General features: G+C 34.7%; 1 protein-coding gene across 1 annotated transcript in view; it reads right to left on the bottom strand.

Annotated features, from left to right (window-relative positions):
* Positions 1-1499: 1499 nt before the first annotated feature.
* ADAMTS20 (ADAM metallopeptidase with thrombospondin type 1 motif 20) overlaps positions 1500-15811 on the bottom strand; it is a gene marked incomplete at its 5' end in the record, with an annotated part of 176311 nt that continues 161999 nt past the window's right edge. The window contains 2 exons of the mRNA XM_080659619.1: positions 1500-1671; positions 3873-3977. Of these exons, the coding sequence (XP_080515745.1) occupies positions 1582-1671; positions 3873-3977 (195 nt within the window). The 3' untranslated portion in view covers positions 1500-1581. The remainder of the gene's footprint in view (positions 1672-3872; positions 3978-15811) is intronic.

Here is a 15811-nt window from a genome sequence, read left to right as displayed (position 1 = left end):
ACACACACATATTCTAATATATATATAGTATACTTTCTTGCCCCATTATATATAAATACAGTGGTAACCCTTGTATGAATGGAAGCTTTTAAAGGCATTGCAAGTTTTTGTCAGCCTCCTGCCCATGTTCCCTTTGCCATCAGAAGGGCGAACAGCTATTTCCATCCCAACTGCAATAATTTCAATTAAAAATCCTTAGAATTTCTGAAGTAATTTTAGATTCACAGACATTTTTTTAGTGAAGGATTCTTAAAGAAGGAAAATGAAAACATGGTGTTAATGTATAACACAAATATTTTTATTATTTAAATGTTTATAAATTTAAAGATTTTAATTATGAATGAAAACATTTATAGCAAATGTTACACATTTCATATTAATGTTCGTAACTGATTTAAGGCACATAGTGCAAAATACTTTATTTCTGATACAGAGATCCCTAAATGTTTAGCCACATTGGCACAAAATTTCTTTAGTACCTTATATGGTACAATATACCTCTAATAAATGTTTGGGGAAAAACTTTGTGGGTAAAATTAATATTCTATTATTAACTGATAAAATTCTATTAGTAGGTTTCCATAGAAAAATATTATTTGTCTATGATTAGTTTAAAACCACATTATTATATAATACACAATTATCCACCTGAAAAAAATTTCATACCTGAGAATTTGTCCAGGGATAGTTAATTTTTACTATCTTTTATGTTCTGGCTGTCAGAAATCTTAGGTATAAAATAACATGAACATCTCTAATACAAATTTTGCACATGTAAAAATAATTTTGTTTATTGAATCTTCAAAATTTCAATAATTCTCACTTCTGTATTTAATAAAATACAGTATAAACTTTGAGAAAATAGATTTTTAAGAGTAGATATATACACATGTAAGAGTTATAAAGACATAGAAAGCATACACATTAAATTAGAGGTAGGTGTTTTAAAATTCTACTATATTATACCTTCTTTTGTATTATACCCACAAAAGTTATTTAGTATTTAACCCAAGCACACATTTTTAGGATTTTTAAAATTTGAAGCACCATAATTCACAATTAAAGGAATATAAAACAAGGTATCTATGCTGTATCAGTAAGTATAATGGCTATGTACTGTTTCGAAGTAACTATTGATTTACTACTATTCACCTGACATGAAATAACGTTTATGGTAGTTTTAAATAAGTTCATTTTCCACTTAACAAGCAGAACAAACATTTCATTGTACAGTAGGATACTGAGTAGAGATTTACATGCATGTTTATAGGTTTAACTGTGGTCCAGTCCAAGCTGTTAACTGCAATATTATCTTGGTATAATTCATTCAGACATCCCTATATATTCTACCATAAATTATGTACTTTAAAAAAAAATCCTGATTAGAGTTATATACCTATTAAGTTGAAGGCCTTGAAAAAATTAAGTGGAGATTTGACTTCCTGGTGAGCACCCTAAACAAAGTCACAGACCTTTTGGACACAGAAATCTCAGGAAGGGAAGATGAAAGAAATGAGCACCGGTTATTTGCAGGTTCAAAGACTATCTCCTCTTTGGGATGTACTTCTCACTTCTGAATGCTCAGATCACTTGAATTGGGAGACCAGTCATCAGGTGAGGAACACACTTCCCACAAAACCCTCCACATCTGCCGTAGACTTTGGTTCCATCCTGAAAATAGGAAGAGGCAGAAATACAGGAGAATCTAACACATGCACGAGACAGAAAAAGCCAATTAGCCAAGGTTTCCTATGACAGTTACACTTGAGGTAAATGCCATGTCAGGATTGATGGTTATGGCAATGAGATAACCCACCTGAGATGCATATTACCTTCTTGATGACTATATACCACTCTATAACTTAGATGATTCATCTCAATCCACATATTTTTCATCCAGGCATCTATTTGCTTTAGTGAGTTTAAGATTTTCATAGACTAAATAAAAGATATCTGTAGAAATACAGACTGAAGAAAAGTATAGAAGTGTGGGGAGGGGGCGGAATTTGACTGAAAGCAGTAATTAGAAGAGAACTTTTTTTTTTTTTTTTTAGAAAAGCAAAGCCATTCACAGAGGAATGATGGTCAGAGGTGGGTGAAAGGCATGGTCAGGACAAGATAGATGTTCTTTCTGGACTGCCTTCCATCTTTAAGTCCAAAAGTAAAAAAACTGAAAACATTTTGATTGGATGAGGCAAAAATAGTTTAAACGCCTGCAGTTTTTGGAAAGGTAAAAGTAAAGTTATTTTGTTATTGTTGTTTTTGTGGTTTTTCTTTTAACCTAAAGAGGGAGGTTTCCTGGAATATTTTGGGATGGATGTTTTGAGATCAGGGGTTTTCGAAGTCGACTTTTGTTTGAGAAATTTTTTAACTCTCAATAATCTGAGTAAGCAGGAAAGAAGGGAATGGCAGTAAAAATTCCAATTTACATATGTTCCTATCCCAGATTAAGTAAAAATCTAACCTTGGTTAAATATATTGTGTTTGCATTCCCATAAGTATATTTGGGTTTCAGTTTCACATCAGATTTCAGGAAAGACCTTGTGTAACATTTTAATTAGGGTAGAAATTCTCAGTTAATTAATCTTTAGAATAGAATTAAATAGAAGCAAAAGGAATGATTGTATGAGATATTCATATCTACTGGTGATGTCAGCCTGAGTTCAGTCTTCACATTTAACCAAAAAAGATTTAAGAGATGGATAAATAAGGTCAGAATATTTAATTGAGCTCTATGAATATATCTACTCAGAATATATTTTAATTAACTTATTCCCATTCTTCTACCAAAATGGATTAGACCTAAATATGCCAAATGCAAATAGCTCTTTATTTTAAATATGTCTTAAAAACCTACTGCTTACCAATATGCAGAACAAAAATTTAATTCTTTATTAATTAAAACAATTTCAGTCTTCAGAAATAGAATGTTTAAACTCTATAGTATCAAAAAAATGAATTTCTTTACAAATATTCATAAAAGTAGGAGCATAGCAGAACTCATTTTTATCAAAAGAAAGCAATCAAAACAGTGGGTAGGGGCTATTGGTGGTGTTGATTTATGTACAGTAAAGGTGGGAACAGTTATAATGTAGATGCTAGTTTATTACGTAGAGAGTCATGCCAAGGCATGGTAACTCTAATAGGAGCCACCTCCTAAAGTGTATGTGCTAGTACATCGTACCAGCAGCAAAATTAAATGGATTCTATTTTAGAGAATGTGCAGGTTGGGGCAAAAGTAGGTTTACAGTTGTGGGTACATGAAACAGTTTATTTTTGTATTATTTTTCATACAAACCACTGTAAATCTACTTTTGGCCCATGCTGTATGTGTTAGAGGTTAACGCAAATAACATTGTTTTCTAGATAGAGGAAAATATGTATAAAACCATAAAAATAGACTTAAAGAAAGTTCTATAGAGGTTAAGTTGTTAAATGGCAAATGGCTGTAGCACCATCCCATCACTAAATCAAAGCAGTGAGATAAATAAACCAAAAACTTACTTTTCACTTTGAAATATTAAAACCTACAAACCATTAAAGTTAAAAGCACTACCTCTTTCTGAAGTACCTGCCTTTCAAGTCATTAGCCCTAAACTTGAGCTGGATAAAATCTATATGCCCTGACATTACTATTCATGCTCAGATGTCTGTAGCCTGTACAAGAATTTGTGTGTATATATAAAACCTACTTATGCACATAAATAAAAATGAAGCCTATTCCATAATTGCATAAATTAATGTTATATTCCACTATATGCAATAACGCAGTCACTAACCTCATATAACTCTACATTGAGGTAGAGGCCCTTTAATGCAAGTTCACCGCACAGATGTATTTCAGAAAGGCTCCCCGGCCCAGCAGGACTTACTTGTGATCTGTGTATGATGACAGAGGCGTAACTGCCCTGAGCCAGCCACTTTGCAGTGCTGGGTATCTTCATCCCAGTTCCTGCCAAGTTAATGCTGAACCGTCCCTGGATGTAAACAAAACAAAACAAAAATAGATGGGAGTTATCAAATATTCAAGAATGCTCTTGATCGGAAACACCTGAATGTGACTTACATAAGAAAGGACTCAAATTGCTTCTTAAGGGTTTTCCTTTATAAAATGAAAAAATATTAACACAACCTTGCTCTAAAGAAAATGAACCAGCTAAAAAACGAATTTAAATTGATGACAAGTCTTCTCATACGAGAGACAAGTGAATTAATACCACATAATGTTGTTTGTGCAAAAGTCAATCTGTCCAACCCTCGGACTCTAAGACGTGACAGCTGGAGCCAGTGTTCCTGTAGCAACAGGCCAGTCCTGACAGTGGGACCGCCACCAGACTTGAACATTTCTCCCGGTGCAGTTTCTGACCTCTACTTGCTAACTTCCCCTGTAAGTTACAGCTGGTTTGATGAATTTTCTGTTACTGTATACTGGCAAATACTTTCATGAGAACTAATTCTAAGGATACATTCTATTATTTAGTCAATCAGATATAATTTTGCACTGTATACCTTTGGTGTTAAGAATATTAGGCCCTAATCCACCACACAAAACAACTGAGTGTGGTATTATTGCCCCAGCTATTACGTCCTTTGTAAGTACCACAAGCGTATGTGGAGGTGATGCCACATGATTTACACACGTGGTGTGTGAGCCCCCTAGTGGCTATATGATCTAATTCTTTTCAAGGAACAGAACCAACGAAGTAAAAATATTTCTATCTCCATTAATATTTAAACTTTAACTGAGAAAATGCATAAAATTTGTGTCACATTTACATGATCCTTGCAATACAGAATTATACATTGAAAAGTAGTACTTAATGCTAATTTACATCTGCTGCCAATGTTCAATACACATACATATATTAAGACATTCTGGGATCACATCACAATATCCTGTGGATAAGACTCATGAATCTTGAGCAAGACTAATAAAACACTGGGGGTTATATTATGTGAATGAAAGGCTAAATGCATTTTAAATATATTTATAATATGAATTAATACTATTGCTAAAAAATACATATCAATTTAGTTTATTGATTTTGTTTTCTGAGCAATCTTATATATTTCATATTTAAAAACCAAAATAGAGATTCAAATACATTTTAATATAATGATAACATGGAGGATTTTATTCATAACAGAAACTATTTGATTTAGATAAATTCCAAAGAAAACTTATTACATGTATCATTTGGTTATGAAATGTAGAATATGACCTGTATGTTTGTTTCATTGCTGCATTCTCAGAGCCCAGAAGTGGAACTACATTGATACTCAGTAAGTGCTTTTGAATGATGAATTCAAAAAGTAAAGATATATACATCTAAAATCTTCATACTCCATAATGAGTGATAATAACACTAGACACATTAATATTTTATTGGCAAATACTTGAATGAGAACTAATTCTAAGGATACACTCTATTATTTAGTCAATCAGATAATTTTACACTATATACCTCCATCTGATGTTAATAAATAGGCTTCTCACCAAATAACATTTCTTAAAAATGGAAATATATTCTTAGGTTTCCTATCACCAGCCACTTATTGAGTGTCCTGGTTGGGCCATGTGATATTTTCAAAACCAAATATTACATTCTTCTATTTATTCTTTACCTCCCTGCTCAAGGTTGCTTGGACGCATTCAAATATATATTCACTGGAAGTGAAAGGAAAATAGCTGACAGGAGACTTAGCTATTTCTAGACCCAACTGATCGTGTTAATGAAATGACAACCTGCTTTTCCATTTCTCTGGACTAATTTTCATAAAATTTACCTATGTCCTTGTTAAAAAGCAATATAATACAACCTGAAAGAAATGGTAAAGCAATTCATCTAAAATCTGGGATGATATTGCTAGAGGTGAAAATACAGTTCACTCAGTCAGAATGGAGTGGCCAACCTGGTGTCAAGTACTGGGGGAGACAGATCTCACTATAAATCTGATGGGTGAAAAACATTGGTGGGGAAATGGACAAGGGTGGTCAAAAGATACAAACTTCCAGTTTTACGATAAATACATTCGGAGGATGTAATGGTCACTATGATAAGTATGGTTAACAATACTGTATTGTATATTTGAAAGTTGCTACAAGAACAGATCTTAAAATTTCTCATCACAAGAAAAAAGATTTTGTATCTCTGAGAGGTGATAAATGTTGATTAAATGTATTATAGAAATCATTTTACAATATATAAGTAATCACATCATTATGTTGTATGCCTTAAAATGATACATGACAATTATATTTCAGTAAAACTGAAGAAAAATAAATAAGTGAAATAGTGAAATAGCATATGAGTATAAATAAATGTAATGCAATGTAGAAAATTATAAGTGCCATGAGAAGGATACTGGTACATTCCCATGGGACTTCAGAAGTAATAAGTGATTGAGTAAAATTATTAAGTAATAACTTCCATTCCAAATACTTCATTTAAGATTAAAATGTAAACCTCCTCAAACCTAGTTTTTAACTTGAAAAATAAGTTCAACATAGGAACTGCATAAAAAAATGTTTTTTAAAAGTAGTATAAGTTTACCTCTTCTTCTATTCAACATTTTTTTTAGAGGAGACCACTATAGGAAGTAAAATTCTTACCATTGTTAAAATGTTCATACTACTCAAAGGAATCTACAGATTCAATGCAATCCCTACCAAATACCAATGACACCTTTTTCACAGAACTAGAACAAATAAACCTAACATTTATATGGAACCACAGCAATCTTGATAAAGAAGAACAAAGTTGGGGAAGTATCATGCTACCTGAAATCAAACTATACTCCAAGGATATAGTAATCAAAACAGCAGAGGAACTGAACAGACATTTATCCAAAGTGGACATACAGAAGGCCAATACACATATGAAAAGGTGTTCAATGTCACTAATCATCAGAGAAATGCAACTTAAAACCACACTGTGATATCACTCCACACCTGTCAGAATGGCTATCATCAATAAATCAACAAACAAGTGTTGGTAAGGACGTGGAGAAAAGGGAATTCTTGTGCACTGTTGGAATTATAAATTGATGCAGCCATTGAGGAAAACAGTATAGAGTTTTCTCAAAAAGTTAAAACTAGAACTACCATTTGACCCAGCAATTCCACTCTGGGTATTTATCTGAAGAAATCCAAAACAAAAATATACATGCACCCCTTTGTTCACTGCAGCATTATTTACAATAGTCAGAATATGGCCGTAACCTAAATGTTCATTGATAGATGAATGGATAAAAAAGAGTTGGTACATATGTACAATGAAATATTACTCAGCCATAAAAAAGAAGGAAATCTTGTCATTTGAGACAATGTGGATGGACTGAGAGGAACAAGCAGAGTAAGTCAGAGAAAGACAAATGCCATATGATTTCACTTATATGTGGAATCTAAGAAACAAAATAAACAAACTCATAGAAACAGAACAAACTAACGGTTGCCAGTTATAAAAAGAGTCACAGGGATGTAAAGTACAGCATAGGAAATAGTCAGTAAAATTGTAAATGCTAGGTATGGTGTCATGAGAATTGGACTTATTGGTGATCACAATGTAAGTTTTATAAACATCTAGCAGGGGTCCTCAAACTATGGCCCGCGGGCCACATGTGGCCCGCCGAGGACATTTACCCGGCCCGCCGGGTGCCGCTGCCTGTCCTGCTTAGAAGCCAACTCGTCCCGGGCCCGCAGTGCACATAGGAATTTGTTCATAGTTTTTTAAAAAAACTATAGTCCGGCCCTCCAACGGTCTGAGGGACAGTGAACTGGCCCCCTGTTTAAAAAGTTTGAGGACCCCTGAAATGGCTATGTCGTACACCTGAAACTAATATAATATTGCAGATCAAGTGAATGTACAAAATAAAAAATGTTAAAGAAGCAGAATTCTGATAGCCAATTCAAAAGAACCAGGAATTTAAGAATGTGAAGTATTTGCCTTTGAGTAATTGGCTTCACCAAAGAAAAAAGTAGTTACGGATATAAGATAGAGGAGGAACGTACAGGTAGATGCAAGTTTTACTCTGTTTCACTTCTTTGACTGACATGTTGGTCCATGTGTGCTCATTCCATCATTGTTTTACAATTTTAAAATGTGTTGTATGTATTTTATTACAAATGGCATCTAGACCTATAGATGTAATGTAAATAATTGACTTGTAAAAATATATTTTTATTGATTTCAGAGAGGAAGAAAGACATAGAAACATCAATGATGAGAGACAATCATTGACTGCCTCCTGCACGCCCCCTACTGGGGATCGAGCCTGCAGCCCAGGCACGTGCCCTTGACTAGAATGGAACCTGGCACCCTCAGTCCACAGGCTGATGCTCTATCCACTAAGCCAAACCAGCTAAAGCATAAATAATTGATTTTAAAAATTTATAAGGAAAGACAAAAATTTAAAGTTACACAAATTTTTAAAAAGAATAAAGTTGAAGGATCACACTGACTTATTTTAATGCTCATTACAAAGGTATCATAACCAAGACAGTGCTGTGTTGGTGAGAAGAGAGAGATGTAGATCAACGTAAGATAATAGAGAGTCCAGAAATAGAAACTTATAAATATGTCAAATGATTTTTGACAAAGTGGGAAGACCATTAATTGTATTTTCAACAAATGGTGTTAGGACAACTGGATATCTATATTCAAAAGCCCTCTCAGACTTCAAAATCAATCATAGGTCTAAATGTAAAATAAAACATAAGAAAAAAACCTCTGTAGCTTTGAGTTAATCAAAGAGTTCTTAAATCTGATACTAAGTGCATAACCCATATAGAAAAAAATAATAAATTTGACTTTATTAAAATTTAAATTTTCCTCTTTGAAAGACACTTAAGAGAAAGAAAATATAAGGCTCAGATTGAGAGAAAATATTTGCAAATGTCCTATCCAACAAAAGACTTGTATCAAGAATTCTAAACACCTCTCAAAACTAAACAGGAAGCAACCTGATTTTTAAAATGAACAAAAGACATGAACACACACTTCACCAAGGAGGATATAAAGATGGCAAACAAACACAAGATATACGCTTAACACTATTAGTCATCAAAGAAATGCAAATTAAAACCACAAGGAGCCAAAACCGGTTTGGCTCAGTGGATAGAGCGTCGGCCTGCGGACTCAAGGGTCCCGGGTTCGATTCTGGTCAAGGGCATGTACATTGGTTGCGGGCACATCCCTGGTGGGAAGTGTGCAGGAGGCAGCTGATTGATGTTTCTCTCTCATCGATGTTTCTAGCTCTCTATCCCTCTCCCTTCCTCTCTGTAAAATATCAATAAAATATATTTAAAAATAAATAAATAAATAAATAAAACCACAAGGAGATACCACTGAAGATGGGGAAACAAAAAACTTGGCAATACTAAGTGCTGACAAGGAAGCAAAGCAACAGGCACTTTAATCTTTGCTGCTGGGAATATAAAATGGTACAGCTACTCTATAACACAGTGTTGCAATTTATTTTAAAGTTAAACATCCACATACCATATAACCCTACAATCCTACTCATAGGTGTGTATCCTATAGAAATGAAAATGTATGTTCAAAAACCTGTACACAAATGTACATATCAGATGTATTCATAATCTCCAAAACAGTTAACCCATTTTCTTCCAATGGATGAGTGGACAAACTGTGGGACAACTATACGATGTCCATATGATGGAATAGTTCTCAGCAATTAAAGAGGAACAAATTATTGATAACATGCAACAACACAGATGGATATCAAAGACATCATGTTGAGTGAAGGAAACCAATCCCAAAAGGTTACATACTGTATGATTCTATTTCTGTGACATTTGTGTGACATTTCAGAAAAGGGAAAACTATAGCAACAGAGTTTACCAGGAGTAAGGTGGGAGGGGACTGTTCTATATTCTGATTATGGTGATGGTAACATGAATCTGTACCTATGTTAAAACTGTATACCAAAAAAGGCAATTTTATTGCATGTTATTAAAAATGTATTTAATGTGAATGGGTATGACATCTATTTAAAGAAAAATATTTTCCAATTGGATTGCAAACAAAACCCAACTACACACTATGTGATAGAGAGACACTTAAAGCAAAGAGATTCACAAAGGCCATAAGAACAGCCTAATAATAGGAAATTTTAATATATCACTTTTAGTAACAAGACACATCAAGTAGGCAAAAAGAATGAGAAAGAAGATCTAAATAATATAATTAAAAGGTTAGATCTACACTCTGATAATAAAGAACACAGGTTCAAAATACTTTACAATGGGTTCTGAATACTCAGAATGAATGCTGGCCTTGATCCACCGGCATTGGCTGAATGTGGTTCTCTTGCTCTTATGTAATCAATATTAATTACAAAACAGCTAAAAAGACGCACTTTTTAAAATTTGTGTGGTTCTGTAAAAAGTACCACTTTATTTCACTTTTGATATATGTATTCTAATGTCACACCACACTCCTTAAACTTCATCTTATATTGCAACGTGGCAAAGTTTATTTTCCCTAAAGAGTGCCATATGTGTCCCTTCTCTTTTTAGCATTCATGTCCTAGGGTACCCTGTCATATGCAAACACAAAGGATGTGGTTTTGATGAATCCCAAACAGAATAACTTCTTTCTGTGACATCAAACATCTGGAGAGTATCCATGCAAATGCTGTGTAACTCAACACAGAATCTGGTTTATATATTTGACAGAACATCTCTAAGAATGTAGGGCAGTGTGTATTTTTTGTAACAGTAACCTCAGGCAGTTGAATAAAGACTGAATGAGAATAGCTCCTTTTAACAGCTTATATCTTTGCCCAATAATGTCTAATTTTGGAACTGAGTTTTGTATTCCACAAGTGGCTAGAGAACTATGTGAGGGAAGCATCTTACCTTGATGGGCAAAGAGTATTTTATTGTACTGGTTCTGCCTTTGACTTTCTCAACAACATTGGACAGGTTATTAACATGGAATGTTGTGTTTCTCCAACTATAAACTAGGATTATGTAGTTTACAACTATATAACTTTCTCAAGATATTGTAGGGGGGGAATGCAGTTACATGAAAGTTGGGGGAAAAAGTATTAAAAATTAATGGGCATTGCTGTCTTATTTTAAAACCTGATTGTGCTAATACCTCTTATTCAGATTCCACGATCATTGAGAAATATTGTTGATAATAATTAGTTTTCTGTTATTTCTTATAAGGAAAGTTCACTAGAGAGATAAAAGGAGTTTTGATTCCACTTGATAGTTATATGATTTACTTGTATATCAGTCTCCTATAAATTGCGTTGTCTCATTGACCAGACCTTACTCAATGCAACATGTAATGCAAAAACCAGAGTCCCAGAACTTGGTGGCCTTCCCAAAGTAATGGCATCTATGAAATCCTGTAGCAGACTCTTCACATCTCTAGGTGGCATTCTCAATTGACTTCTTTCTAATTACATCAAGTAAATGACCAAAAGGCATACATTAGAAAGAGGATGAGACGTTGGATAAAGTTGACCAGTCTTGACATGTGTTGCTCATTGGAGAATGAATACTCTCCATTTAAGAGGGTCACAATGGAAGTGCTATTTTAAAAATCCATATGTGAGGGAAAAGATTGTTTAGAATTCTAGACGTTTTATATTACCCTCCTTGACTTTAGAACAGGTGTCCAGAGGACACAGTATCAGACTTCAGAAAGGGGAGTTCAGAGGGGAAGGACAGTCCTGGGAAAAGAACTGACTAGAAGATGTTGATCAGGGAGTCTCCAGCTGGGAGGTAGACCAATATGACTGAAGTAGGGAAGGAGGAAAATGGGCATGAGTATGGCTAACTAGCCTCAAAGATTAAATGAGATTCCTCTGCAAAGTTAGTTACCTTTAAAAAGATAGCCAGTTAAATAATCATAGATGATAAAAATTATAAGATACAATAACCATTTAAAGTCTCTGGAAATTGTCCTAAGGTTATATAATAGAGAAATATTTATGCTAAAAAAAAAAACTATGAACTCTAGGTAAGAACAGTGAGGCTCTGTGATATTTGAACAATGACCCGTCATCTCCTCCCCCTACCTCAACAAGGTGAGAGTTATACCCTTGATGGGTGCAGCAAAGAACACAGGACCTTCTCTGACTGGCTTATTTCACTTAGCATAATGCTCTCTGGTTCCATCCATGCTGTTGCAAATGGTAAGAACTCCTTTTTTATCGCACCATAGTATTCCATTGTGTAGATGTAGCACAGTTTTTAATCCACTCATCTACTAATGGGGCACTTAGGCTGTTTCCAAATCTTAGCTATAGTGAATTATGTGATCTCACTCATTTATGGAATATAATGAACAACACAAACAGATGAACAGAAACAGATCCAGAGACAGAGAAACATCGATCAGACCGTCAAACCTCAGAGGGAAGGTAGGTAGGTGGGGGTAACGGGGAGAGTTCAACCAAAGGACTTGTATGCATGCATGTAGGCCTAACCCAGAGGTCGGCAAACTGCGGCTCGCGAGCCACATGTGGCTCACGAGCCGCGGTTTGCCACTCTGTTGACTAATGAGTTTGCTGACCACTGCCTTAGGGAAAAACACTTAAAAAATATTTTAATAATGTACTAATGTCTTTAACCTGAAGTCAAAACTTCTGGATAAGGGTAATGCCTTACAGCAATGGTCGGCAAACTCATTAGTCAACAGAGCGTCAAACCGCGGCTCGCGAGCTGCATTGGCTCACGAGCCGCAGTTTGCCGACCACTGGCCTAACCAATGGACACAGACAATGGGGGTGGGGGGGGTGCGCTGAGGGCATGAGTGGGGGAATGGGGGAGGCTAATGGGGGAATGAGGACATGTATGTAATAACTTAATCAATAAAGAAATTTTAAAAAAAGAACAAAAAAGAACACAGGACTTCGTTTTCCCCAGATTCCTGTTAGAAGTGCATTTTCTCCCTGGGAAAGCAAGCCACCAGCACTTCTCATATCATCCAGATCTGTGCTACAGAAGATATAGTATAGGCAAGAGTGGCTGAGAGTCTGAGCTCCCTTCTATCACTCAGTCCTTACTCATAGAACAGAAAAGCTACCCCAGGCAGGGCAGGCCAAAAGCACAAGGCCTGAGTCATCCCCACTCAAGTAACTGTTGGGAAAGTAACTGTTAGGGAAGAGGTTCCATGCTGAGAAGGACAAGCTAAGAATATAGGAGTTACTGTCACCTAGTAGCGTGCTTATTGAGTGGGGATGTTAACTCTGAGAAGTGGGCCAGATCTCTAGACACACAGAATTGGTCCAAGGCTTCTTCCTTGGGAGAGAATCAAGTTGTAAGAACAAAAAGCCCCACTGATTTTTCTAAGGGGACTGAGCTTATTTGAGACAGAGCATGGGGAATTTCAAGCCTAAAGATGCTGTTGTAAACACAATATTAGTGGTGCACAGTTAGGAGGATGGTGGTAGCTTAGTGGAGTAATAAGCAAAGTGTTAGATCAAATTAAAATTTAACAGAGAGAAACGGAAAGGGACAGCTAAGATGTGCTCATCTTGAGGTCTGACCTGACCTTAAAGACAGACTTATAAGACTACTCTGGCCAAAGAGCTTGAATTGGATCAACCCATGGAGTAATTTAGCATAGACCAATCATCTAGCAATTAGTGGAGGCTAAGAGCTGAGTGTGATATCCATAGAGGCAGATAAACTACAAACTTTTAAAGAGGAGTCAGAAAAAGGGACAAAAAGCCCAACTTAAAAAACACACACAAAAAAACCTGTCATTCCAGGAGAATCATGATGACCGTGTACATGTTCAGAGCTGCACTCTCTGAGAAGTAATTACAAAGACTGCACAGGAAATAGATGTCACTGAGACAGTCTAGCCAAAGAATTAAATAAATAAGCAAGGAAACAAAATTAAGTCCTAGAGAGTAGGGGAGACTTAATATATTTTAGCAACTATGGATACTGTCTAAAATGCCCAGCTCTCAACAAACAAACTGGAAAGGATGACTCGCATACAGGGCAAAAAGGCAATGGAAACAAACTTTGAGAGGCTTCAGATGTCAGACAGATAAAGACTTTAAAGCAGCTAATATAAATATGTTCAACAAACTATAGAAACCCATGTTTAAAAAAAGTAAAGGAAGGTATGACAGTGCCTCATCAAATAGAAAATATCAGTGAAGAGATACAAATTATCAAAAGAGCTGAATTTATGTTTTTAGAGAATGTAAGAGAAGAAATAAAAAAATTACATATTCATAGTTTTTAATGAGTTAAAAAGTACAATAACCAAAATAAAAAATTCACTGGACTGACTCAAATAATAGATTGGAGTTGGCAGAAGAAAGAATCAGTATACTTGAAAAAATATCAATAATGATGATACAATCTCAAGAACTGAGGGAAAAAACAAATCAAGAAAAATAAACAGGCTCAGAGAAAAGGGGATACCATTAAGTGCACCAACATATGCATAATAGGAGTGCCAACAGGAGAGGAGAAAAAGGAGGAAAGAATATATTTGAAGAAATAATGGCTAAAAACTTTCCAAATTTGATGAAATGCATTAGTCTACACATCCAAGAAGCTCAATAGACTCCAAGTTGGGTAGACACAAAGAGACCCACATCCAAATATCTAGAGAAAAATATCTAGAGAAAGCATCTTGAGAAAAATGACCACATACATGGAACCCCAAAAAGATAGTTGCCTTCTATTGTTTATCTAGAAGCCAAAGGACAGTGAATGACATATTTAAAGTGCTGAGAAATAAAACTATAAATCACAAATTTTATAACAAGAAAATCAATCTTTCAAGAATAAAGGCATTTAAACAAAAGTGAGATTTGTTACTAGTAGACCTGTCTTACAAGACATAGTGAAGGAAAATTTTTAGGTTGTAATAAAGTGACACCAGGCATTAATACAAATCAACAAAAAACAACCAAAGAGTACTGGGAAAGGTAATTATAAAAGACACTATAATTGCATATTTCTTTTTTATCTTAACTGACTTAAAAAGCAATTATAAACCAATACATACATAATTGTATTATTATCCTATAATATATTTGGTCATAATGGCACAAATGAGGCAGGTGGAAACAAAGCTGTTTTAGAGTAAGAAAATGACACCAGCTGATATCAAATCCACAGGAAGAAATGAAGAGAATCAGAAATGTTAAATAAAAGATTCATTAAAAAAACTATGGATATGTAATTTTTTCATTTCTTCTCTTACTTTACATTCTCTAAAAACATAAATTCATATATAGAGTAATATTATAAAAATGCATTCGATTTGTTACATATGTAAAATATATATGTTTGACAAACATAACACACAAAATGAAGAAGAAATAGAGCATATAGAGGACTAATTTTTTTATATTTCACTGAAATTACATAGTATAAATCTGAAGTAGATTCTGCTAAGAGGCATATTGTAAACCCTTGAGCAACCGTTAAGAAATAAATTTAAAATAATGAAAATTATTAAGGAAATGAAAATGTTACACTAGAGAACATTCACTGAATAAAAAAGAAAATGGTCAAGAAGGACCAGAGGAGCAAAAGCAACGTAAGATATATAGAAAACAAACATTAAAATGGCAAGTATAAATTCAGACATATCAATAATGACATTGAACAATGCAATCAAAAGGCAGAGATCCAAGAAAGTGCTCTCTATAGGAGACAAAGATAGAAATAGACTAGAGGCCTGGTGCATGAAATTCGTGCATGGGGGAGTGTGTCCTCATCCCAGAATGCACCCTCTCCAATCTGGGACTCCTCGAGGGATGTCTGACTGCCGGTGGGATTGGGCCTAAACAGGCA

The sequence above is a fragment of the Plecotus auritus genome (assembly GCF_963455305.1).
Source record: "Plecotus auritus genome assembly, chromosome: 3".
Classification (NCBI taxonomy): Eukaryota; Metazoa; Chordata; class Mammalia; order Chiroptera; family Vespertilionidae; genus Plecotus; species Plecotus auritus.
Note: the sequence above shows the minus strand (reverse complement) of the source record. Positions and strands in the feature narration are given on the sequence as shown.